At 37.3% G+C, this 25,965-nt stretch overlaps 6 protein-coding genes across 10 annotated transcripts; 3 read left to right on the top strand and 3 right to left on the bottom strand.

The window, feature by feature from the left end:
* Positions 1–2,042: 2,042 nt before the first annotated feature.
* LOC109156147 (G-type lectin S-receptor-like serine/threonine-protein kinase SD2-2) lies at positions 2,043–4,998 on the bottom strand. The gene has a single exon (XM_019303998.1). The coding sequence runs from the start codon at positions 4,807–4,809 to the stop codon at positions 2,275–2,277; it is 2,535 nt and encodes an 844-aa protein (XP_019159543.1). The 5' UTR covers positions 4,810–4,998; the 3' UTR covers positions 2,043–2,274.
* A 1,304-nt stretch (positions 4,999–6,302) lies between these two features.
* LOC109156166 (probable E3 ubiquitin-protein ligase RHB1A) lies at positions 6,303–10,118 on the bottom strand. 4 transcript variants are annotated; one of them, XM_019304030.1, is made up of 6 exons: positions 9,879–10,118; positions 9,646–9,746; positions 8,660–8,810; positions 8,113–8,476; positions 7,061–7,170; positions 6,303–6,864 (listed from the first exon to the last, which is right to left on the bottom strand). In XM_019304030.1, exons 3-6 carry the CDS (start codon positions 8,720–8,722, stop codon positions 6,841–6,843), a joined length of 561 nt encoding a protein of 186 aa, XP_019159575.1. In that variant the 5' UTR covers positions 8,723–8,810; positions 9,646–9,746; positions 9,879–10,118; the 3' UTR covers positions 6,303–6,840. The 4 variants fall into 4 exon arrangements, with proteins under 4 accessions (XP_019159575.1, XP_019159576.1, XP_019159574.1 ...); XM_019304031.1 differs by having other exon boundaries at positions 9,904–10,118; XM_019304029.1 differs by lacking the exon at positions 9,646–9,746.
* Positions 10,119–11,890: 1,772 nt separating this feature from the next.
* LOC109155854 (calmodulin-binding receptor-like cytoplasmic kinase 2) lies at positions 11,891–14,305 on the top strand. The gene is made up of 6 exons (XM_019303529.1): positions 11,891–12,229; positions 12,651–12,898; positions 12,995–13,163; positions 13,261–13,350; positions 13,469–13,770; positions 14,056–14,305. Exons 1-6 carry the CDS (start codon positions 11,980–11,982, stop codon positions 14,254–14,256), a joined length of 1,260 nt encoding a protein of 419 aa, XP_019159074.1. The 5' UTR covers positions 11,891–11,979; the 3' UTR covers positions 14,257–14,305.
* An 846-nt stretch (positions 14,306–15,151) lies between these two features.
* LOC109155857 (protein BPS1, chloroplastic-like) lies at positions 15,152–17,587 on the top strand. Of its 2 annotated transcripts, XM_019303531.1 has the most exons (3): positions 15,152–15,292; positions 15,409–15,471; positions 16,392–17,587. In XM_019303531.1, exon 3 carries the CDS (start codon positions 16,409–16,411, stop codon positions 17,495–17,497), a length of 1,089 nt encoding a protein of 362 aa, XP_019159076.1. In that variant the 5' UTR covers positions 15,152–15,292; positions 15,409–15,471; positions 16,392–16,408; the 3' UTR covers positions 17,498–17,587. The 2 variants fall into 2 exon arrangements, with proteins under 2 accessions (XP_019159076.1, XP_019159077.1); XM_019303532.1 differs by lacking the exon at positions 15,152–15,292 and having other exon boundaries at positions 15,329–15,471.
* Positions 17,588–18,525: 938 nt separating this feature from the next.
* Positions 18,526–22,316, top strand: LOC109155856 (mitogen-activated protein kinase homolog MMK2). Its single transcript, XM_019303530.1, has 6 exons — positions 18,526–18,891; positions 19,539–19,668; positions 19,808–19,945; positions 20,441–20,773; positions 21,077–21,260; positions 21,876–22,316. The coding sequence occupies exons 1-6, from the start codon at positions 18,704–18,706 to the stop codon at positions 22,046–22,048; spliced, it is 1,146 nt and encodes a 381-aa protein (XP_019159075.1). The 5' UTR covers positions 18,526–18,703; the 3' UTR covers positions 22,049–22,316.
* A 183-nt stretch (positions 22,317–22,499) lies between these two features.
* Positions 22,500–24,902, bottom strand: LOC109155853 (probable polygalacturonase). Its single transcript, XM_019303528.1, has 6 exons — positions 24,792–24,902; positions 24,318–24,686; positions 24,022–24,142; positions 23,747–23,921; positions 23,578–23,648; positions 22,500–23,332 (listed from the first exon to the last, which is right to left on the bottom strand). The coding sequence occupies exons 1-6, from the start codon at positions 24,825–24,827 to the stop codon at positions 22,626–22,628; spliced, it is 1,479 nt and encodes a 492-aa protein (XP_019159073.1). The 5' UTR covers positions 24,828–24,902; the 3' UTR covers positions 22,500–22,625.
* Between the last annotated feature and the right edge of the window lie 1,063 nt (positions 24,903–25,965).

Raw genomic sequence — 25,965 nt, 5'->3', positions numbered from 1 at the left:
ATAAAGTTTTAGGGGCGTGGTTTTTTTTTTTAAGTTGTGTTGTTTTCATTCTTAAGGTGCGTTGTTTTTTCCTTCTTAAGGTGCATTGTTTTTTCCTTCTTAAGGTGCGTCGTTTTAAAATTTTAGGTGCGTGAGTTTCCTTCTTAAGATGCATTATTTTCCTTCTTAAGGAATTAAGGTGCGTTGTTTTCCATCTTAAGTGTTTTGTTTTCCTTCTTAAGAAAAAATAAAATAAAATGATTTTTTTTTTTTAATTTCATGAATTCCCTTTAGGTTATCTATCATCCTTTAGGTTTATATCTCTGTTGTTCATTCATAACTCCAGTTGACGATATTTATTATAGTCGATTTCTTTTAATCTTAAGCAACATAACAGGTGCTCAAAGGAGAGCATTAATGGAGAACGCGCATTTTTTTTTAACTTTTCATTAATTTGAACCGTTGATTTATATTTGACTAATGACTCATATCTAATCTCATTTTTCACCAGGGAGCAACCCTACACCAGAACGATGAGTTGTAAAGACCTAGAGAGAAAGGGGGGAGCAGAGAAGGGCTAGGCCAGCCCATCTTGTAACAAGAATAAGGATGATAATTTTATTTGACTTCAACAAAGAATCCAAGTCTCTACACTCAATGGGGTTCATTCGGGGAACATGGATTGGAATACCTTGCCTTACCAAGCATAATTTCATCACGAATTAATTATGAATTTCTTAAGTTGCAAAGCCAACTCTACACATCTATTCCTCTCTATCAGTGTGTCTCTCACTATCTTACCGCGTATGACAATTGGAGTGCAGCATCAAGCACCCAAACCAATCACTTAGGCAGTTTTTTTTGTTTTTTTTTTTTTTATTTTTATTTTTGTTTTTTTTTTATCACTTAGGCAGCTAAACACTAGAGTCCATAGTAGTATAACGTACCACTTATGGTTTTATGCACATACTTATGGTCAAATCTGAAACTATTTTAAAAAAATACCTTGGACATGTTGATTTTAATGATAAAGTTGCACAAACCATAACTCTACACTTATGGTTTTATGCACATACACATTCTCTCACAATCAACCAAGTGAAAGAAAATTAAGTATTACACACCTTTATTTTGTTACAATATAGAAATAAAAGTACAAAGCTGTAAATAAATATCACGATAAAGAAAAAATATTTAAAAGTGGTTGTGTTTTGCATTTAGTTGGGTTTTCTTAAATGTTGAATTGGTCAAATAAAAAAAATGCAACAACTTAATATTTTCCCCTTACTATACTACTATCAATTATATCACTTCATTATAATAAGGAACTTTTCCGTTATGTATTCTTAATTTCCATTTCTAACATTAGCGGTTTAAGGGTCCCTCAATACTCACACACTATGCTCTAAAGATTGGTGGATAAGATAAATCGCGAGATATATATCAAATGATCAACAAGTATTCAAATTTATTAGTGGGATGCGTACAAAATTTATTAGTTAAAAATTGACATGCATTGAAATAAAACCGAACAATTTTAGTCGGTTCTTAAGGAAATTTAACTATGTCAAATCTTAAACTCTAGTTGTTGAGATATCTTAGATATCTTAGAGTGATTGGTATATTTGAATTTTAAAGTTGTGTACCTTACCAAAACCAACGGGCTATAAGTCCTACTTTGTAAATCACAGTACCATGTACATGAACCGATTCTTTAATGAATTTGTTGGGCAATGTCCTAGTTTGTTTTTTTTTAGTACTATTGACTCTATTAAAAAGGTAGTATCTGTTCTATACTTTTTCAAACTACTACAATCCAAAGAGTCAATGCTCTACTGATTAAGTTGATATCTCTATTAGTATTTTACTTTACCAAGGTTTAATAATTTACAAAGAAACATTCTCCCTTTTGTTTTAATCGTGTTTGATCTCTTGAATAGGTTTCTGACTTTCTGTTTGTGCAACAAGCAGGCTTGACCGAAAGTATGAGAATCACGCTTTACCCACTTAGCCAACTCTTTCCGGGCAATTTCTGTTATATTTTGAAGTATGGACAATGTAAATAGTGAGAAGTGGTTGTTGTTGGTTTTATACATACTTAGGACAGAAATAAAAATATTCACTATGTAGCATAAAAGAAAGACAATGGATTTAACTCTAACCTTAATACTAATTTCATTGCATCTGATTTCACAATCGAAAGGACAGACAACCCCAAGTGTCCCACCATACTTTTCAACCTTAATCCAAAAAGGGAAATGCCCAGAATAATGCAATGCAGTTGAGAAAGAGACATCATGGAAAAGAATGAGAATCCTTGGAATGTATTGAAAGTTGGGGATTGTAACCAGAGCTTCCATCTTGTGAGGCCATCTTGCCGTGAAATGACTCGCCGGAGACCAGTGCCTGAAGCAGCTTTGGCGGCGGAGGCACCTGTACCTCCACTACTCCTTCCAGCATTTTCACCACCATTCCCATCGTTGGCCTCACCGATTCCTCGTCCTGAATGCACCACACGCCCACTAGTCCCACCCGCTCTGCCTCCGATGCGTTATACCTTCCTTGAAGCCTCTCGTCCACGACTGCAGCAACGTTTCCCTCTATTATCTGCTGCGCTGCCCATGGCGGGAAGAACCATTTCTCCTCCGCTCTGCCCTTTCCATCTCCTCCACGAGTCGAAGGTGGGCCCTCGACGTTGCGCCTCCCACCAATTAATTCTAGTATTGTCATTCCATAGCTATATACATCCGCTTTTGTGGTGATTGCCAAGCCAGAGATCCACTCGGGTGCAACGTATCCCCAAGTTCCCCTCATCGTGGCTAACACTCTACTAAAGTCCCTCCCGAGGAGCTTTGCTAGCCCGAAATCTGAAACCTTTGCTGAGAAATCTCCATCTAATAGAATATTCTCGGGTTTAATGTCACAATGTATGATGCAATTCCTGCACTCCTCGTGTAAATATGCAATGCCTCTTGCAACTCCCATGGCAATTCGAAATCTAACATCCCAACTAAGAGTTTGACTGTCACGCCTCAAGTACACGCTAAGAGGACCTTTCGACATGTAGTCATAAACCAAAAGCCTGTGAGAATTCTCACAGCAGAACCCCCTCAGTCTTACCAGGTTAATATGCTGAATGTTTCCAATGGTACAGACCTCTGCCCGGAATTCCTTTTCACCACCGCCAGGTCTATCGAGCCTCTTCACTGCAACAAGGGAAGAGTCCGATAACTCCCCTTGGAACACGGCTCCAAATCCTCCATGCCCGAGCTTCTCAGAGAACCCCTTTGTGGCAGCATGAAGTTCCTTGTAAGAAAACACTTTCAAGTTTGTCACTGGAAACACGGCTTCCTCTTCTTCTTTCCTCCTCAATTTTCTTCTCCTCAAAAGCAACAAAGTCAAAATCCCCAGCAAGAAGATTACAACAACCCCACAGCTCACTCCAATCAATAAAAATCTCTTCCTCTCGTGGCTCCTGCTAATACTCTCTCCCTGCACTCTTAACAATAACTTATCATCCAAGGTGCTATCAGAAGAAAGGTTCCTGAGATTCAACAACTCCCCATACAAATTCTTACATAAACTACTTCTCTCATTATAATGTAAACCAATACAAGTGCAATTAACTAAGCATTCCTTTTCACATGTACTCCTAGTTCCAGTAAACGACACTACTTTTGCTCCATCATAACTCACTGTCCCAACTTCCTTAAACCCATCACTCTCACTACAAAGACCATTGCTTTCATGGAGACAGCCACCAGAAAAGTCTCCGGCATTCCAAGAAGCATCATCCCATGGCTTAAACCCAGAAAAACATTTACATGGACTTAAAGCAGACCTAGAGTTACAAAGCCCCATATTCCCACATAACCCATAAACTCTACACAAATTCTCAGGCTGTGACCAGAACATATTCCAATTCTCAGTCTGGACAGACCATGTATACTGCTTAAGCTGGCCTGTGTGGTCCACGTGGAAGCGGGTTAAAGGGGGTTTCACGCCGGGGTCTATAGGAACCTCAGAGTACCCAAAAGATGCAATTGGAGTAAAGGGTTGAGAAAAAGTGAATTTATAAATGTAAGGAATAGTCATTTGAGGCACTCCAGCAAAAGCATTTCCAGTCCAATTACCAGTAGACCAATAAGTATAATTGGCATTATAAATTAGAGCAATCTCACCGTATGCCGGCGGGGGGAGGCGGAGAGAGTACTTCCCCGGCGATGGGTCCGTAGAACTTTTCCAAGAACTCAGCCACCTCTGAGCTGTTAAGTTCATGCCGGGAAGCCAAGTATCAGTTGGAAAATCAAAACTTTGCCAAATCAGCACACCATCACTGTCCAAAAGCACCAAATTTCCTTGCTCCAATAGCTTCACATCACTGGCTTCCTTCACGTTGTCAGTTCCCCAAACAACTGAATCTTCTTCATTGAGGAGAGCTAGCTTTCCATTTTGGGTAATCTCCAGCCTAGCCAGTGATGAATTCTTAATTGGTGTTTCCCTATTGGCCACCCAAACATAGGTGGGCACCGGGATTGAAGCATACCGAATGCCCAAATAGCAGTTGGACTCGCCGCTGATACTGAAGAAGCCCAGCATAAATGTCTTGTTCTCGCTGAAAATCTCAGCATTCCCCTTCAGAACAACTCTTGATCTCTGCACAGATTGAAGCTTTTCTCCATCTGTGGAAGCTCTATCAGCTGGGAATGAATCTTGATTGTGTCTGGGCAGATGGGTCAGGCTTGATATTCGTTTTGTTGATTGAGAATTCGCCTTTAGTTGGAATGAAAGGAAGGTAATGAGAAGAAAAATCAGAATTCTGGGTGCCATTTGGGTGGCGAAGCTAGACTAACATTGGCAAAAAGCAAAGCTTTTTGGAGCTTCAATTTTGCAGACAGGTAAAGAGTGAAGAAAACAGTGAAGAGTTCACACTGTGCCGACTGTGGTAAAAAAGGCAAAGATTGTTGTTGTTCTGGTTATGTAAAAAATGCTACCACGCATGGACAAGAACCAAGATATAGGGAGGAGATTGAGGCAATCAAATTACACTTTTGCCCTTAGGATATTGCCCTTCACTCCAATCAACTAGTACGGAGTAGTGTATTTTATACGCAAAAGCAACCATTAAATCATACTCCATATATATTGTCGCATTTATTGAAAATTTTAATTAATTAAATAAATGCTTCAAACTGTTTTTCTTGTCCATAAAACATTGTTCTAAAAATTAATGCCTACCAGGCTTGTATGTTGTGTTGAGAGTAATCAATAATCAATAATAATAATAATAATAATAATAATAATAATAATAATAATAATAATAATTGTTGATGACATGAAAATAGTAGGACAGGTATGGACAGGTAATGGAAAGATTAGGTGCAAATTAATGAAATTATGCCTTGACTTTTGCCTTTTCTCTGACTATTAAAATCTTGACAAATTTTAACCAAATTATTGTTATTATAACCTAATAATAAAAAATTTATAAAATGATATTTAGTGGGTTAATAATGTATAATATTATTTATTTTGATTGGTTTAAATTGAACCAAATATTTAAAAAGAAAACAAAAAATTTTGAAAAGGAACTCTGAATCAAGTCAAACAAATAACACCATGAACCTTTCAAAAAAAAAAAAAAAACACCATGAACAACAAAGTTTATAGTTTACGAAGTTTTTATGCTGCTCATTTAATTTATTGTAACTTCAAAAAAAAAATTAATTATGTGGAGTGTTCTAGATGCCCCAATCAAACAAATATAGTAATGATTCACTAATTTCATGAGTTAGGAGTAGACTTTGACTACGGGGTAAAGAATGTAAGACCTAATAGCAAGATGACAAGCACTTATTTCTATATCTGCTTTCATTTTTGAGTTTTGACAATCCTCAAATGGAATCTTATTGCTTATATAAGCTGGAGAAGATTGTAACACCACTAACCTCCCTTTCACACAACTTAGGTGAGTTTTTTCTTGGCATCTTTTATAATGTCACCATTTAAATATAAATAAATATAAATAAATAAATAAATATAAATAAATAAATAAATATATATATAAATTTACTAAAAAGGACACAGTAAAAATAGAAAAGAATAGTGGACAACTTTCTTCCTTGAGCTTTGACAACAACATATCATATACAACACAAAATTCTCCATTTATTGATTGCCTCATTATGCTTCTTCTGGCAGTAGTGCTTACATCTATAACTGCAATGGACAGTGGAGGTAAAAAGCAGTACATGTAACAAGTAACAACCATAATATCATAAGAAACAGATAAAAGAAGGCAAACATGAGCACAACTGAAGTTCTTGGAATGAATCACATTTCATATTTATGATATAGACCAAATACAACAACCGAATCCACATCCACCAAAGAGAATATAAACAGAAATGCAGGAATATTTACAGAAAAATGCATGAAATTACAAAAGCAAGAGAAAATAAATCTGTACAGGATGGTGATAACGACAAGGGAGGGATTTCCAAGGTGTGCTTACTAAGCATCAAAGCGGGAAACAGAAATTTACTTTTGGCCTCTGCATAAAACGGACTGGCCACGGTTGGCTTCCTTCAATAAATAAACAGCTTGATCATCACATAACCTTACTAATCCAGAATGTATATCTAGCCAATGCATTGCAGGGTGTCTAGAAATGGAGAACACATAACTGGCTTTACTCCATGCGAGGAACTGTCCAAGACGGTTGATCAACTAATGCGGAGCACTAAACTATTACTGCCTTTTATATGCTATTACTATACTGAGAACTGAGAAGAAGGGTAAAGCGATATGGTGTTCCATGTTTAAGCTAACTAGTAACTGCACCTTTGTGTCTTGAAAGTATCAGAGAGGTTCATATATCATTTCCTGCCATACGAAGAGACAAAGATTTCTTACTGCATGGAAATTAGAATTGCAATGATGGCCTAATGCATATTGATCTTCAAAAAAAAGTTCCTTTATCTTTAAATCAACAAAATACAAATCATATCCCAATGCAGGAAAAGTTGTTGAGAGCTGGAGTATTATATTGCATCACCATTTAAGGAAACAGAAAGCCTACCTGATCGCATACAGGGCATGCGTCACTTCTTTCCATCCACTCAAGTATGCATGAAAGGTGGAAATGATGGTTGCATTTTGTGTTGATTCTTGGGTTGTCAGCATTGTACTCTGTAACCAAGATATAAGCTTAACTAAGATTATACTCTCAGACAACTAGAGAGCAAGAGTGAAGACAAGGGCAGGAAGGGGAGTATGGCAAATATATGGATTGCTAGCCTAAATATTTAACAACTACATTTATACACCCTTTTGATCTTAAGTTGGACCTTATGAGTATTGTCTATCCACTATTTTGTTTAAGGAAGAAAGACAACAAAAGCTTTTGGTCTTCAAGCCAGAGGGAATCAATTCAGAAATTTAGGAAGAAAAAGACATAGCAATAAGAAGAAGAGACAAAGCAATAGAAAGAAATGCAGCTAGGTGAGTTCTTCATGATCAATTCTTCTTCCTGTTTCTTTAACTTACAAATTGTATAATGTTCTCAATTATGTTTAGTATATATTCTTATACATAATGTGTTTACTTGACTTGCTGCCAATAACCTGAGAAGGGAATTTTATGTAATAGCTTCTAACAATATATTTCCACAAACAGAACAAAAGCTAGGGATGGACTGACATCAACATTAGTGATAATAAATTGGCAATGCAAACTAGGGAATTTCATACAACTCAAAGCGTCTTGACCTACTTAAATTCAACAGAGATATAAATATATAATTGGTAAGTTCAATATAACACAAGAGTAAGTATTGAATAGGTTAGAAAATCCTGCTGCACATGTGTGGTCACATATTTGGAAGCATATTAATTTAGAATCTATATTTTCAGGTTTTGGTTGAATTCTAAGCCTTTAGTGTCTTTACATTTTTGCAACTCAGATTTAAATTTGTCCAAATAACGCTAGAATAAGTTAATTTTGGTAATTAGTTTCTTAGCAGTCCTCATTGGACAAAAACTCAATTCACACACAATATTACGTGATTCAACTAGTGCACTTGCTAGGATTTTACACATCATTGATCATCAAGAGTACTGGCACGAAACATACCTTCAAGGCAAGTGGGGCAAACATCCTCTTCTTCCACAAATGAGATGGCAAGTGGGTTCGGTTTTAGATGCTCAAGCTCATTTTTCCTTGGAGAAGGAAGAGGCATGTCAGATTCAGCTTTGCACTCAGACACTTTAACATCTAGGCAGGTAGCTTTATCAAAACTATTACTGATCGTTGAATCTTCAGTAGGTTCAGCATCTGCTGGTTGTGGACAACCCAAAACTATGTCAAAGGGAATGGGTAGGGGTGGGGGCCGAAAAGTGTCGGGACTTGATGTATCAAGGTTCAAATCAACCAGGAATCCACTAGCAGCACTGTCATTTGAGGTCAAAGAGTCACGCTCCTCTGAAGATGGTGGGCACTGCAAGAAGAAATTGCAATTTCAATATTAAAATTCAGTAGAGAAGATCTCTAATGTTATGAAATCATGATTGCTAAGTTAAAATTTATAGAGAATACCATAGATAAGAATACTGTACCCAAGTAAAAAGATAAAAAAAAAAAGATCACATTAAGTAGCATCATAATCCAAATGACTACCCACATAGTAAAATACAGGGGTTCCATGGAGCAGGGGCTTTCTTGCAGAACAACAGCAACCTCCCATCCTGGCTAACGTTCTTTCAGCTGAAAGATGAAATTCTCTTGGTTTTTGACATCCACTTTTCTTCTCAATGGATGAAAGCAATCACTTTCTATGAAAACAAGAATAGTAGGATGTAAATAGGAATATTCAGAAAAAACACATGAATGAGAAAAATGAGAGGCCAAGGTTGATAACATTAAGAAAAAGGCAAAGAATAAAGGGTCAATTATAAGTACATAACTGTACAGACAAGCCACCACACACAAAATGCAAAAAGAAGGAAAAAAAACTGAATAGAAAAGGAAATAGCATCCCATAATATAAGTTTCCATTGTGGAATATGTGTGTACATACCATCCTAAATGTTCATTCATTCATGGGTTTAGAGAAGATGTCAGTTGCTGAGAGACACACTTAAAAGCTAATTCTTTCCATGTACTCTGAGAAAAGTGAATTCAAGCTCATAATAACCAGGTAAAACATAAGAACAGTTTGCTAAGAGGAGAAAATGGATCAAAGGCTTGAGAGGCTACTAATTAGTCATCATAATAACCTAGAGTGATCATTTAAATTCATACAGGAACATGGTACTGATTTCACTATATCCTACCTGTTCAAATTTGCATCATAAACATGATATCAGTACATTCGTAGCTGAATTGAATTCATTTGACATCAATGCAGACAAAAGCTATGAGTTCTCTCATGTTTATTCAATTCTTAAACATAATGAGTTACTTTGTCATTTATTCCTCTTCCTTTTCCTTCATGACAGCTACTCACACCACAGGGAGTCTTCTAGATGGGACTAAAATACTACAATCATTTGGCACCAGCTTTCCTAAAAGGCTAAAATTTCAGAGCATTCACATTGTAACACAGGAAATCAACAGACAACTAAATAAGCAACCAATTTCAATCTTAGGAGGCTTCAAAACACCTACCCACTGCCAAAGAACATCAGGTCAATCGGAGACCAGCAGGTAGTTACACACCGAAATTCATTTAGTACATGATCAGACAGTGAAGTTAGCCGATAATTGTGCTGGGAATCAAAAGTAAACACCGAGAATCAATCTTTAAGCTAAAATTCCATCTTGCTAAACAAATTTAAGCAAATATGATATGAAACAGATATTAACGTACATACAAACGCAGCCAAAGAGCAGATATATACCAATAAAACAAAACCATAGCTTTACCCAGGGATTACGGCAGCTGAAGAGGTGTTGGAAGGAAGATGAAGAGAGGATGGTCGACCTTGTGAAGGAACCGGGGAAAGAGAAGGCAAAAGGGTTTTCACTTGTCACGCATTTTTCAAACTCTTTCGGCGTTTCGGTGGGGGATGGGGTCTAAGTGAAAGAGTAGAAAGATTAGAGGCCGAAGTAGAAAAATCGGATCTTTGGAGAAAATTCCGAAGAAATTTTGGTTGACCTGACCATCTCAGCTGAACTGACAACCATATTCAGAATTCAGATTCTGACACAGAAAATTTACAAAAAGTGGAAACGAAAATGATCGCCCACTGTACTTGATCCCATGATATTTAAACTCACCCACCCTCATGCCTCAACCCAAAACAACATCGTTTTGTTAAATTATTAAAAAAAAAAAATCTCATGTTTCGAATGTATATAAACTCATAACAGAATAAACATAAATTCATAACAGAATATACATAATCTAACATAATACATAATACCCATAAACTCTTAACATAATAAACATAAATGTTTAACTTAATACACATAAACTCATAACATAATACACATAAAATTTTAACTGAATACACATAATGAGATTTGATCTGTTTGAATAGACGGAGTGATATCAACATGAAACGTGTACGATTTGTGTCTGGACGTACATTGCTATGTACTTCGTGGTGCACGATATAAATCCATTTCCAACCTTGAAATTAAAGGTGGACATGGGTCCATAGCATAACAGTCCAATAATTTGCGTAATAAAGCTTGCGTAAAAGCATCATTAGCCGCAATAAAACACTCGCACTTTGGTTGTTGCCCCAACACAACCAGCAACCATCCCTTGTGCTATATCTCGTGCTTCTAATGCATTGTATTCTAGTGAAGATCACAATATAAATATGAGTTCCTTACATGAAAGTTCGAATTCACCTTTCACTATTATATCATTAATATTTAATTTTATTTGCAGATAATTTTACTCAAATTTAGTCATCAACCAAGAAAAATAAATACAATATTATATTTAACAGGTTGACATATTATTTTCTCCCGATATATAATATTTATGAGATTCATCAGGTATTTATTCTATTAAACCCATCAAATTATTTTGTATTGAATTGTAAATAGACAATAATATAATTTGTTGTCACCGTATACTCAACTAATATGCTGTATTTGGAGTTAATACAATACATGTGAACAGGCAGATAATGGGCAGCTGCTGTGTAAGGAGTCAACTTCAATTAGCTGAACCATAATGACACCTACAAATTAAATGGCAACTTATATTACGGCATTATGGTTAGGCCAGCAGGCTTGTATGTGCACGCATATTGTCCACCAACATTGTTGCTTTGAAGCTAATCATCCCATCCCATGTATCCTCTTACCATGCACTGTTTCACTTTCACACATATATCTTTATGTTGTTATATAATATTGTTATTTCAAATTTTATTTTCAATTTAAGATTTGTATGTATATATGGTATTCAGTATTTCTAATACTTGGTATTACAAAACTAATTTGAAATCAGTTCAAATGGTATTCATGGAATTTGACTTTTATTAGAACAAAAATGTCCTATCTAAACTTTTTAACATAGAACTATAGAAGGCAATAAAACAATTTAGTTAGGGACAATCTTAACTAAATTTGGTTAATTAATTAACTTGATAATCATAAAATTTTAAGTGTAATTTTAACTGGTGTAATTTGCGGGCTAAGAGAACATGTTTTTACACTTTATTAGCAACGTACCAATCTTAAATGCAAACAAATTATAAATACCGCCTATTTTGAATGATATAAAGTCAAAGTTAAAAGCATTTAATAACATATGCAGATGGGGAAAGTAGTGAGTTTATGCGTCAAAATTGTTGAATTAAGGCGGTGTAAGTAGGACCCACTTACTGTAGCTCCAACCAGCGCACGTTAGCCCTCTGGCCATACAAAGAACCGCACCATGATGTCGTTGAATTGGTTGAAAACAACTTAAAACATTGCAGCTGAGCTGCAACATACATATATACCCGCCATTTCTGATCTCGCTCGTCAATCGTCACTATGAAGAGTCCCAGCTTGGCGTCTAGGGGCGGGCGGTACCCGAGTTCCAGCTCCGGATCCACGGGCTTTCGGACTTCATCCAGCTACAGCACCCAATATTCTTCTTCTTCTTCTTCATCTAAGAAGTCAACTGCCTCCGGCAAAAGCTCCGTCAAGTGCGCCGCCCAGGCGGTGGCCGGAGCTCTGATTGCTTGTTTCTCTCCCCCCGACTCCAACTTTGATGATTCCAACTCGTTTAAAGCTCCTTCTGGTAAGCACATGTTCTTAGTTGCATTTACTAAAAAAAACAGGACCCCCAAAAAAAGAATTTAACAAGTTATATTATTGAATAGGATAATCAAGATTCTTATACTGGTATTGTCTTTTGTTCATGACGTTATAAACATGTCAGGCTATATTTTATATAGCCTTTGCTTGCTGTCTCAGATGAGACAGAATTTAATTTGGAGCATTTATTGTCCTTTTTCTTATATGCATTTAATCAGTCATGAGAGTGGCAAGCTAAGAGTAGATGGCCTATATATTCACATAATTACATTCTTGGGTTAAGGTTTTGTAGCTGCCATTTCCATTTTCTCATTTAAAAAATGTGCTTACTATACAGTCTTGATTCTTGATGCAATAAATTGGGTTTTGAAATTAGCTTGGACTTGTTTTATGGGAAATTTTAGTTTCACCTGGAGTTGGGCATGAGAGGAGACGTAGCAGTAGTAGCAGCTTGAGTCGCAGTAATCATGAGAACTCAAATATTTCGACCGAGGTGAAAGAGCCTGGGAGTGGTAGATATACTATGGAGGAGATCTACAAGGCAACAAAGAACTTTTCTCCAAGCCTCAAAATCGGACAGGGTGGTTTTGGAATGGTTTATAAGGGCTGTCTTGAAGATGGAACTCTTGTTGCAGTCAAGCGTCTCAAAACGGTTGGTTGGAGTTCAACTAGTTTGTGTTTTATCCTTGATAAATGCTATTATATTGCAGAAGAATGTATCCTAATTGAGTGAGTGCCTACACTGCAGAATATTTATGACAAGCATTTGGGAGCAGAGTTTCGGAACGAGGTCCAAACCCTGGCAAAAATAGAGCATCTGAATTTAGTCAGGTTTTATGGTTTCTTGGAGCAAGAAGATGAGAAGATCATAGTTGTGGAGTATGTCTCAAATGGGACTCTTAGAGAACATTTGGACTGTGAGATCATATCCCTCGATCTTGCCTTATTCTTTGCATTATTTTCAGCTTTCCACTGGATTTTAATTGACAGAAACAATCTAATTGAACGGTGTAGGTTTGCGTGGAAATGTCCTAGATCTTGCCACAAGGCTGGATATTGCAATAGATGTTGCCCATGCTGTCACATATCTACATATGTACACAGGTATGGTGAGCTAGCTTAGCTAGGATTTAGACAAGCTAAGGTAATTTAAATGATCAGAGATCAATCTCGATATATATCTTATTGGAGGATGGTTTGTTTGTTTGTTTTCCTCATGCAGATCACCCCATTATCCACAGGGATATAAAATCGTCGAATATTCTCCTCACTGAAAACTCCCGAGCTAAGGTGGCTGACTTTGGGTTTGCAAGGCTGGCTGCTGACAGTGAGATAGGGGCAACACATGTTTCTACCCAAGTCAAAGGCACAGCTGGCTACTTAGACCCCGAATACCTTAGAACCTACCAACTTTCAGAGAAGAGTGATGTGTATTCATTTGGTATTTTGCTTGTCGAGCTGGTCACAGGCAGGCAGCCCATCGAACCATCACGGAACATCAATGAGCGAATTACTGCTAGATGGGTATGTTTCTCCATCTTTTCCTTGCAAGCATAACACGGTTAATATAATGTTCCTGATAAATGTAGGAAATCAAACAGGAAGTTAAGGCTGCCTAGCTCGTGTTTATGTTTTCCATTCCCTGTTTTTCTTCAGATCAATTCCCTTCTTTTGCATTTTAAAGATGTTGATTGTTTGCCAGCCATTTAAGATCAAGCTAGAAGAATATAATATCACGGGAAATCTCTATAATGTCATAATCTAAAATTACAAACTTTTTTACTTGGAACTGATTGTTTGGTATTGCAGGCTATGAAAAAATTCAGTGAAGGAGATGCAACTTTAACTTTGGATATCAGACTGGAGAGATCTGCTGCAAACATTTGGGCTACAGAACAAATTCTGGCTCTAGCTTTACAATGTTTGGCTGCTCACAGGCACGATCGCCCTGCCATGAAGAAGTGTGCAGAGACTCTGTGGAGCATCCGCAAGGATTACCAAGAATCTTAAACATCATATCCTACATCGCGTCCTTTCCTCTAGACTCGGACTGCATAAAGAGAACAACCCAGAAATGAAAATTCATACAGCTGGTGGAGAGTGCTAATAAAAGTTGGCAGATTTTTTTCATCACACATACACTACAGGCCTTGAACAGAGTTTCTGACTGGAGTTTTTTTGACATAGTAGAGGTCAAGAGGAGTTCTCCAAGAAGTTGGCATGTATAGAGGAACATGTTGAATGATTTTGGTTTATATGTTTTGTGTGTGTGTATATATATATATATATATATATATATATATATATATATATATATAGGAGATTCATACTAGGGGAGGAAATAATAATGTTTTAGAAACTGATTTTTTTTTTTTTTCCAAAGGACCTTTTTATGTATTTTTTGGGAGTGTTGATTCATTGTTGTATACACAACAGTTTATTTGTACTGAATTCCATTTGTTTTTTCCATAATAGCAATTCCCCACTTCTCTTTCACCCAACACAACTTAAAATACAATGGATTATATTTCAATCTCGAGAGCTATCATGTTTCTCAATAATTTACGCGTTTTCAAAGATCTAATACCTATTGACAATTTACATGTCATTATATGATATGAAGGAAGTTTCATGCTTGTCATCATGTGCCTCAACAGATAATCTCAAGTTTCATGCTTTCCTAATTTTTTACGAAAACCCACAGAAATTCTCCATTTGGTAAAAACAAAAAAAAAAAGAAAAGAAAGAAACCATGCACTCCCACCAGCCAAGGTATGATGTCTGATGACATATGAAGATGTCTTTTCGTTAGGGGAAAGGTGAAATGATCAACGGTGGGGCATGGTCTCAACTTACCAATCCAACGCTCATGAGCTCATCTACTGCTCATATTGTCTGCTAGTCATCTTTATCTTATCATGGAAAACAAGACAGACGTACCAAAACCATCATCTTTCCCATGACTTAAGCAAAACATCGTCTTTGACGCGTGTGCGTGCAACCTTCTTCCCCGCTTTCCGCCTCTCTCTACACCCCAGTCCTTGCGGTACGGTTCTTTCTCTCTTTCTCTATATATGCAATTCACGCTTTTCTGTATTTATATACTTGAATCTGTGTACTTATGTAAAGCTTGGTTTTTTTGACCTTGGAATATTGGGTTAGATCGCTAAGAATCGGCGGCGTTGACTCTATCAATCAGTTCCCGTTTCAAGATCTAACTATCCGGTGAGCTTTTTATGTGATTATCGATCGTCTTTCTGTTGATTGATGTTTGTTTTGATAGTTTTTGCTTGTTTACCATAGTTGTTAGATTTCCAGATCTTCAAAATTCTATTACAAAACATGAAACTTGATGAGAAATGTTAGATTATCGGGTAGATGGTGATGTTTTTGCTCCTGATTTCTTCTTTGTAAGATAATTATTGATTGATTGTTATTATGATTTCTTGAAATGGAATATTCAGATTCTGAAAATTACTGTGGTAATTAGCCAGGTCCTGCATAATTCTTCCAAAAGGCCGAACCCCAACCTTAAGGTCCTGCATAATTGATCATCAAAGAAACTGTCTTTATGGTCTTTATTCTTGGTATTTTCTATTTTATGTAATATAAAGCAAAAATCTATTTCTGGGCTATGATTTTGTTTTAAGAAATAGCTTTCTGAAGTTGTATGTTTGTTTACCTTTATTAATTAGTATGCAAGTTAAGGGAGTAGAGAATTCATTCCCTCTCGCGAGGGGAGATCTTTTGATCTGTAACTTGTCTATGTAGCTCTTGGTCTCGTGTGTGGATCGTGAATAATCAATAAACCAATTTCTAAATCACTTATGGTTTTTGGCTTTAATAAATTAAAGAAGCATTTTAGGTTTATAGTCCATAATCTTTGCCAAACATGTTGAAAGTGGATAGTTTAATGCAGAATTGCAATCATCTCACTAACTAAGCTTTATTAAGAGTTTTTGGCAGTTTACTGTCATATGGTACTCTGTTTATTTTATGTAGTTTTGTTAATTTCTTGCCCCCATTCAATTAGTGGTTTGATCTTTTATCTGGTTGTGCAATAAGTGGAACCCTTATGGAGAAGTGATACCGATAATCAAAGATGATTTTGAGTTCTCACTTGTGGTTTCTCAATTTCTATGCAGTTTCGTTATATTATAAAATGAGTCGTCCACAAGATCCTCAACGTCCCTATTTACCATTTAAGAATCCCTTTTCGATGATATTACCTAAGGGCTCACACCTGTCTCCGAGGCTTCTTGCTCTGTTGAATGCTTTCGAGGAATCATTGGCAGAGAAACTCAGAAGTCTGATGCACAGAGGCAGGGGAAATGCCCTAAGTGTATCGTGGATGAAAGAAGCAATGGCTTCACTCTCTACAATCCATACAGATATTAAAATACTTGTAACTGAACTTGAACTTCCTGTATGTGACTGGGACGATAAGTGGATAGATGTTTACATGGACAATAGTGTGAGCTTGCTGGATATTTGCACTGCTTTCAGCTCTGAGATCTTGAGGCTTAACCAAGCCAACCTTTACCTTCGGTGCACTGTGCGTAACCTAGATGGTGAACCAAAGCAGTTTGTACGAGCCCGTTCATCATTGGATGGATGGAGGCAGCGTGTGAATTCCAAAAACCCACGACTCGAGAATAGCTTTGCGATCTTGGACCGCCTCACTGAAAGCCTGAAATTCCCCAAGAAAAAAGATTCTGCAAAAGGGAAAGTTTTGATGCAAGCTTTGTATGGAGTGCAGGTGATAACCATTTTCTTGTGCAGTTTAGTTGCCAGTGGCTTCTCGGGTTCCATAAAGAAACTGAAGCAGTTTGAGGTTCTCGAGGGTTGCTCGTGGGCAGAAGCTTTTGCTAATCTGCAGAGTTTGATTAACAACGAAATCAGTGGAGGGGTAACAGCACCGAAGGAGCTTGAAGCAGTTGACGCAATTGTCAAGACGCTATACCCCATGATTGAGTCGGGGGGATCAAACCCAGCGGAAGCTGGAGGATTGCAAAACGCGACTTCAGAGTTGGCAAAGAACACAGACAAATTGGCGGAGGGGCTGGATGTATTGGCAAAGGAAGTAGATGGATTCTTCCAAATTGTGCTGACAGGGCGCGACGCGATGCTTTCTAACATTAGAGTTGGCAGTAAGATCTCCCAACAAGATAAGAAAAAATGTAGAGGTGCAAATAGTGAGACAAACAACAGGGGACATGTATCTTCTTTTGTACACAAAGGGGCTGCTTAGATGTGAGATTTTATGTTATCTGCTTCATTATGTAGTATTCAACACATACTATCAAAATATAATATATCAAAGTTTGTATTAAAGTTGCCAGCTAGAAAAGCCCATCTGGAGTCTCTCATTTAACCACTTTTGTGAATGAACAATTCTTGAATGCACATTAATTGTAGCAGGGAAGTCTCTCATTACTAAATTTATTAGGTTTGGTGGTGGTGGCTACCCACTTCAGAATTAGACATTGCTGGATGAAATTGACTCCACAGAGCAACCCTCCCTCAATTATTGTATATATGTATATGTATAGATAAGTCAGCCATCTCACCAACCAGAATGTAATTCCAGCCCACCACCTCTGACTAACTAGCCTCATTCTTCCGTGTACCACTTGCCAACAAGCCTTTCATGCTACGCACACATTTTATTATTATTTTTTGTGGGATTAAAAAAAACGCATAAAATTGCATCATGGCATTCAATTCAATGTCCTTACTACAATAATAAAACTAATATGTACTCACCCTCTCAAGATTTGACTATCCTAGGTTTGAGTCACGGGGTCGCAAGTTGACTCTTTTAGACACAAATTGTTTGAATAAAAGCTTAATTTAGGACACTTTAGTATGAAGGAAGTGCTTATCAAAACATGACATATCAAAAATGAGAGGAAATAAGGAGATATAGTGCAAGAGAATGCAGAAACTGATTTGGTAGAAAGAGCAGATATAGTGATTTGCATATATAATAAATAAATGAATGGTAGAAGGAATGAGAAAAAGGACATGATTTATATAATGAGGGTGTAGAAATAAGCCATGTTCACGCACAAACTTCAGAATTCACACACTCCCTATGCAAAAGGGAAAAAGAGGCCAAATTTCTTCACGGGTAATCTCAGGCTCCCCCATCCCCAAGTTCACGCACAAACTTTTACTTCTCTCTCTCTAGAAAAAAAAAATGGAATAAAGAAATGAAAAAGAAACTGAACCCAAGAAGAAAGTTATTAAAATACGTGACAGTAAAAAATTAAAATTAAAAAAAGAGAAAACAAGAAAGAGCCAAGAGAAAGAAATGTCAAAAAGCTCACCCTCGACTCAGTCGTCTGGGTCGTCTTCCTGCAACGCTACCGACAGAGACAAAGCTCCGGGACTTGCGCAAGATTGAGTTTTTTGAAGTGGGATTTTTTCTTAAATTTTGTCGATTCTGATTGATATGTCTGTGGAGTCGAGCTCCGTTGCAGCTGATCATGGCGGCCAAGGCCATGGCCATACCAACTTCAGGGGAGTACCTACTCACGGCGGCCGCTATGTGCAGTACAATGTATACGGCAACCTTTTCGAAGTTTCCAGGAAGTATGTGCCCATCAGGCCAGTCGGTCGTGGCGCTTATGGCATCGTCTGGTGAGAAAACTAAATAAAAGTTTTGCATCTTTTGTGTATTCCCATGTTTCTGATTTCATGATTATGTTACTTTTCTCTCCGGCTGCTTTAAAGATTCGATTTTTCTTTCTCAACTTCACTGCTTCTTCTGTTGCATTTTACCTTAATTAAGCTATGATTGGACCTTGTAATTGAGGCCTGAATAGTTGGTAGTGGATAAATCGAAAACTAGATATGCTAAAAATTGCTGCTGGAGAAGTCAGTCAATAGACTGAATTCAGTAAATCAGTGATTATTTCTTTCAATCATCTGCAATTCAAAAGGTTTGAATGTTTAGCTTTGGTGTTCATCTTCCTCTCATCATTCCCATTCTAAGATTAGCAACTCAAAATTTTGATTAATTTCTCAATTGAACACAATTGCTGGCTGGTTGATGTTAAGTTTGCGGGTCCTAAAATTTGATTATAGTTATTAGCTGGATTTCTAGACTTCTCTTTATGCTTTGAATGCATATGGTGAATGGTGAACACAGGATACCAGAGGTGAGCTGTATACTTCATAGTCTGAAGTTTTGTGTATCAAATATACTTGAGTATAAAGGAAAGTGATTAGCTAAATATGATCTCCGAGTTTAACTTTTTTTTTTTTTTTTTTTTTTTTTTTTTCAGTGCGGCTATAAACTCTGAGACGCGTGAGGAGGTTGCCATCAAGAAGATTGGCAATGCATTTGACAATAGAATAGATGCCAAAAGGACACTACGAGAGATAAAGCTTCTGAGTCACATAGATCATGATAATGTAAGTGTCTATGCAGTTATAACTATCCAAAGGCATGAACTTTGCTCCTGTATTATCATTTTGTATTCCAGTTTCTTTAATTTGTTTGAAGTCCATTTCCCCCAATGTACTTGATGGAACCTTTTTCGTTTTTCTTCAGGTAATTGCAATGAAAGACATAATAAGGCCTCCCCAGAAGGAAAACTTCAATGATGTCTACATTGTTTATGAACTAATGGATACTGATCTTCATCAGATTATCAAATCCAACCAGGGATTGGCTGATGATCACTGCCGGGTATGACCTGTTCCTTGCACTCTATAGATAGTATGCCACCATGGAAAGGGAAATTATCCTACCTATCAAAATCTCATTCTGCTTAGTTCAGAGTAACCTTAATATGTTAGGAGCAATTTCTGAAAGTTTTTTTTCTGGACCCTTTCTAAATGAGAAACAAAAAGAGAGAAATTGGGGATGAACCATGTGAACTTGCTATCTATAATAGTATAAAGAGCTGTTTTCAATAATCTTACTAGTAGTAAAGCTGTAGCAGTAGCAGAGTTAAAGCTCCGAATTATTTTTATTTTTTGCTTTATATTTAGAATTTATGAAGATTTCAATATTTTACAAACATTTATGGTTGTAGTTAGAGATTCATTACACACTCAATCCAATTCATACTTGCACTTGACACTAACAATTTGCGACAAGTATACTTTTTTGAATTTATTTTCATGTTTCATGAAGTTTTACTATATCTGCATTATTGACTCTCGGATCTTGTTGTTTCAGTACTTCCTTTACCAAATTTTACGTGGACTCAAGTATATTCATTCTGCCAATGTCTTGCACCGAGATCTGAAACCAAGCAATTTGCTTCTCAATGCCAATTGTGACCTAAAGATTGGAGATTTTGGGCTTGCAAGGACGACATCTGAGACAGACTTCATGACTGAGTATGTTGTAACTCGCTGGTATCGTGCACCAGAACTGCTCTTGAACTGTTCAGAATACACGGCAGCAATTGACATTTGGTCAGTAGGTTGCATACTTGGTGAAATCCTGACAAGACAACCACTTTTTCCAGGCAGAGATTATGTTCATCAGTTAAGACTTATCACAGAGGTATGGTACTATTGCCCAACACTGACATCATGGATACATCCATAACTTTTATAGTAACAAAAGTATAGTGCTTGAGAGAATTAAGAATGAAGTCACCATCATCTTCTTCTTTTCTATCCTGCCTTATATACGTATTTGGTGGCAATTGCTTTCCCAAATTTTGAATGTATTGCTCCCCAGTTCTCTTTGTATGAATTGAATTTTCTTCAGTTGTGCCAATTCATAAGATGTTTCTACTTCATGCTTATCTTAAGCTTGTGCCTTTGTCAATTTTGGCTCATCAATTTCTTCTATTTTAAACAGCTGATAGGATCACCTGATGATGCCAGTCTTGGATTTCTCCGTAGTGATAATGCCCGGAGATATGTTAGACAACTTCCACAGTATCCAAGGCAGCAGTTTTCTGCTAGATTTCCCAATTCATCTCCAGGAGCTGTGGATTTGCTTGAAAGAATGCTTGTGTTTGATCCTAGTCGGCGTATTACAGGTCTAGTGTAATTTTACTAGAATCTCTGGATATCTATTTTCAATCTTAAGTCATTTAGGTGGAGAGAAGTTTAGTTAACATTTTGATATATATGCATTTAGAAACTCAAAAACAGTGTGCATGACAATATTGGGAAGTTCTCTAGGCCATTTCCATTCCCATGACTACCTTTCCCTCTCCTCCCCCACTGATGTCCTGAAAAAGATGGATAAAAGATTTTTAACCAAAAGGGGAAAAATATTTGGTAGACGTAGAGATATTTTGGCTATATATATGCAATATATGTAATTCTGTGTCTGAAATGTAGAAATAGGCTTTGTTTGGTACCTAGCTTAAAAGCTAGTAGCTATTAACTTATTTTTAAACTTTACTCAGATAGCGTTTCAAAATAAACTATTATTTTAAGCTCCCTATGTTTTACAGAGCAGAGCTTATAGTGGTTGAGGCTTGAGCCTACCTCTATAAAATGAAAAATATAGAAGTAGGAAGAGAGGTTACTTTTTCAACCATTGGCTATCACTCCTATCCAGTGCATGATTGCATGGCCTTCTCCTATCCAGAGTGGCACAATGCTAGCTTTTAATCTGTTATCTGGCTTTTCTTGTTTTATTGCAGTGGACGAGGCACTCTGCCATCCATACTTGGGACCTCTTCACGATATCAATGAGGAGCCAGTTTGCCCAAGGCCTTTCAGTTTTGATTTTGAACAGCCATCCTTCACTGAGGAAAATATTAAGGAGCTCATCTGGAGGGAATCTGTAAAATTCAACCCAGATCCAGCTTATTGAGATGTGATAGCATGATATATACCATTACATTACTAAATCGAACATTGTATCAATCCTGAATCCTGTATGTATGCTGTAGAAGAGATTAGCATTGCGTTTGAATTTGTCATTAGTTGATTCTATTATCTTGCGTGGGTAGCCCTCATCTGAATACCAAGTCCTTCTTGTTCCTGTTTGGATGGTAGGAAGGATCAGAATACTTGTGTGTGATGGTTGCCCGTAATGCTCACCTTTTAATTCATCTTTGCTTTTCAGCACATTGACATTACATATATATATATATATATGTTGATTAGTGCTTTTGTAGCTTTCTTCATCCTCATTTCCCTATATGTTGAATGCTTTTTATAGTTTTCTCTGTTGTCTGAATATAAAACCGAAAAGCCAAGAGTTCATATGCATTAATATAGGATACCTTATAAATGTGTAGTTTTGGTGTGCACAACATATGTGAACTTAATTAGAAATATATATATTCATAGCTGAAAGTAGGAAGTTTGGTACATCATTACATTTATGCAGCTTATGTATACATATATTATCTGAGCAGAGGCCATAGAGGGTGATGGATCACTCATCAATAATATATTCTGTAAGAACATTTCTGGAACTCTATGTTTTCAATTTCCAGATTGTCTGCCGGAAAATCACACATTTCAGGCTTTTCCGAGCCCTGATCAGGCAGTGATTCGCAGGGTTTTGGAACCACTCCACTGGTAGTTCCCTGGATATCAGTACAGGTCCATGGATACTTTTTGGCCTTCTGTGCCATAGATATGGTGACATTGGACATGCAGATTCCGGTGAAGGGGTCGCCGGAAATCCCCTCCAGGCGGGCGGCCATCTTCACGTTGTCGGCCACCACGTCTCTGTAGTTGATCCCTTTGATCTCTGGCAACGCGTTGGGGTCGTAATTATTGTCGGCATGAGAGCCGTAGTTCCCCGTCATCCAAAACACCCATTTCATGGTGTGAAGCGTCATCCCCTTGACGTATATATCCTTGACGAAGCCGCCGCGGCCTACGGCGGTCTTGATCCTCACGCCGGACTCCGTGTTGATGGCCGTGATATCTGAGGCTCTAACGTCCTGAATCCCGCCGGACATTTCACTCCCCAGCGCTATCGCCGCGCTGTACGGCGAGATGCAGGTGAGTCGCCGGATGATCAACTGCTTGGTAGGCATGCCGTACTTAATACCGTATTCGTCCCAACCGCTTTTAACTGCCACACAGTCATCTCCAGATACTATGTAGTTGTCCTCAATCCTCACATTTGCACAAGAATCTGAATCCCCCCAAGGGCCAAGTACAACGTTAGAACATCGAAAGAATGTCAACTAAGGATATAAATTTGTAACCACAAAGTCATGAGTTACAGTTTGACTCCCAGCCTAGCTTCTTGGTTTGAGCCGAACTAGGCTGGTTTACCTCCTTGTGATTTTTTGCGAGTTATAATCACAAGGCAAGATTTACCCAGTGCACACTCTTGGATAGTAAACTAAACTAAAAATCATAAACAGAAAAAAGAACCTGGGTTGATTCCATCAGTGTTTGGAGATGTTACTGGAGCTATGATTGTGAGACCTTGAATGATTACATTGCTGAAAGGTGAAAAACACAGGAATTGAATTTAGTGTTATTACAGTTGCAGTCATGATGAAATGGGTAAATGGTAGAAGTTAAAAAGTTAGTTAGTTACCTGCTGTAAACAGGATGAACATTCCATGTAGGAGCATTAAGAAGGGTTAAACTTGAGATCTGAATATTATCAGAGTGCATGATTTCAATGAGATATGGCCTTGTGTATTTTAGCTTCTTCTTGTGAAATTGTTGCCACCAAAGTTCTCCCTGCCCATCAATTGTCCCATTGTTTCCTGACAACATCAAAATAACAAAAACATCAACAATAATATATTGGATGTTAGTTATGAAAAGTAAGTTGTGGTTTTATTGGTTATAATAACAGTAATTTACCTGTAATGACAACATCAGTAAGGTTTGAGCCAAAAAGGAGGCTGATGTATCTTCCACCAGAAGTGTCCCTTCCATGACCATATGATGGTAATGGCTCCACCACTTCCCAACTGCTTATTTCCTGAAATCAAAACTATACATTATCCCATTTATGATAATATTTATTTAGCCGGGAAAAGTCTACAATATTGATCGATACTAATACTTTTTGCACCACGTACAAACATGTATTTTTTATACTGGTACCCGATGCAAAAGGTACCAACTTTGATGCAAGTAATATGTGTTTATAGTACCTGAGAAGCAAGAAGAACAGCATCTTTGTCAAGAAAAAGAGTGAAATGGCTGGTGAGATTGAAAGATCCAGTCAACCAGCGACCAGCGGGGACAAAGAGCTGAGCACCACCCTGCTCTGCATACTGGCTCAACTCATTCACAGCGTTCTGAAACGCTTTTGTGTTGAGTGTTTTGCCATCCCCAACCCCTCCAAAATCTTTAATGGATGCAGAATGAGCCCTGCAGTTTATAGCTGAATACTCCAACTCATAAAAATTACTATTGCTGTTTTCATCTTCAACAACTCCTCCCTTAAACCTTATCCCCTCAACCCATCCTGGACTGCTTAAAGCCATCCCCAATAACACTACCACTAATGTCTTCAACATCTGCAAGAATATAATGTTAGTTAATGCCAAGAACTCAGAATTATTGTATATATAATATAGTATAATGAGGCGCCGAGCTAGCTAGTAGTATATGGATAATCTTACTTGGAATCTTGATGGCATTATAGGGAAGGAAGCCATTAATGGAGAGAGGTAGCTGAATTTGTTTGGTGGTGAAACATAAACAAAGTGTGTATCATTTTATAGGCAAAGTTGGTTGAGTGTTTGTTGAAGCACTTTTGTTTGAAGGTGAATATAGATTCTCTGATGTGGACAAATGCACAATTTTTATATATCTGATAAAAGACAAATTTCTTTTTCTCTTTGTTTCTTTTTACTTAATTTTAAGGGGAAAAAAAATAAAGGAGAGAGGATGACTCAGCAAAGACAAACCACATAGTACCAGTTTTTTTAATGATGAAATGAGAACACAAAATCTGTGCAAGATCTGCAGGGAAACTGTGGTAGCTGTGACTCTTTCAATAATCATATTATTATATGGTTTGAATGGTTAGTAGGGGTGATATTGTGAGATATGTTTTGTCTTAACTAAAAGTTATAACACCTTAATATGAGTCTCTAAGATCTAATTGAATGAGGTGTTATATTCTAACTAAAAGTCTAAATTAATAGTTAACAAAGGGATTGTTAATACAACTAAATTGAATTTAAATTAGTCAGATTCTACGAGCACAATTTAAATTAGTTTTATAATAGTGTGGATATAGTTTGAGTTGGAGGATGTGGAACCCATTTTTAGTTTTGTTGAACTTTTTATGCAGAGATGCAGAGTATGGGTTATTCAGTCTCGTGACACTTTCTTAACCCTTTAACGCCACTACTGCCGACCCACTTCACGGGCCATCATTTACGGGTAAGGTGGGACCGGGGCTGCCCATCTCTCTCTTTGAGATGAAACATGGAAGGGAAGGAATTGTGACGAGATGTGACACAATCATAACATTTAACATTTTAACATTACTAGGGTCTAGGCATATACAAACAAATGTGTTCACGAAATTAACCCAACACAACACAACACGCGATTATCAAGCGAAATAGAGCTCTTAACTCTTTTCGTAAACATTCTTATTTGTACGAAATGGAGAAGGGTTGGTGAGGTGGTACGTGGTTAGATGGCATTATGCTTTAATTTGCGACCACATATCTCTCTTTCCTCCCTCCACTCACGGGAATGGGATTGGAAGAATCTTGGGTGTGAAGTAAAAAAGGGTGATCATGTGATATTGCTTCTCTAAGTGTCATTAGTGGGCTTCCC

This window comes from Ipomoea nil, unplaced genomic scaffold, assembly GCF_001879475.1.
Source record: "Ipomoea nil cultivar Tokyo-kokei standard unplaced genomic scaffold, Asagao_1.1 scaffold2704, whole genome shotgun sequence".
In the NCBI taxonomy this organism is placed as follows: Eukaryota; Viridiplantae; Streptophyta; class Magnoliopsida; order Solanales; family Convolvulaceae; genus Ipomoea; species Ipomoea nil.
This window is presented reverse-complemented; position numbering and strand designations above follow the sequence as displayed.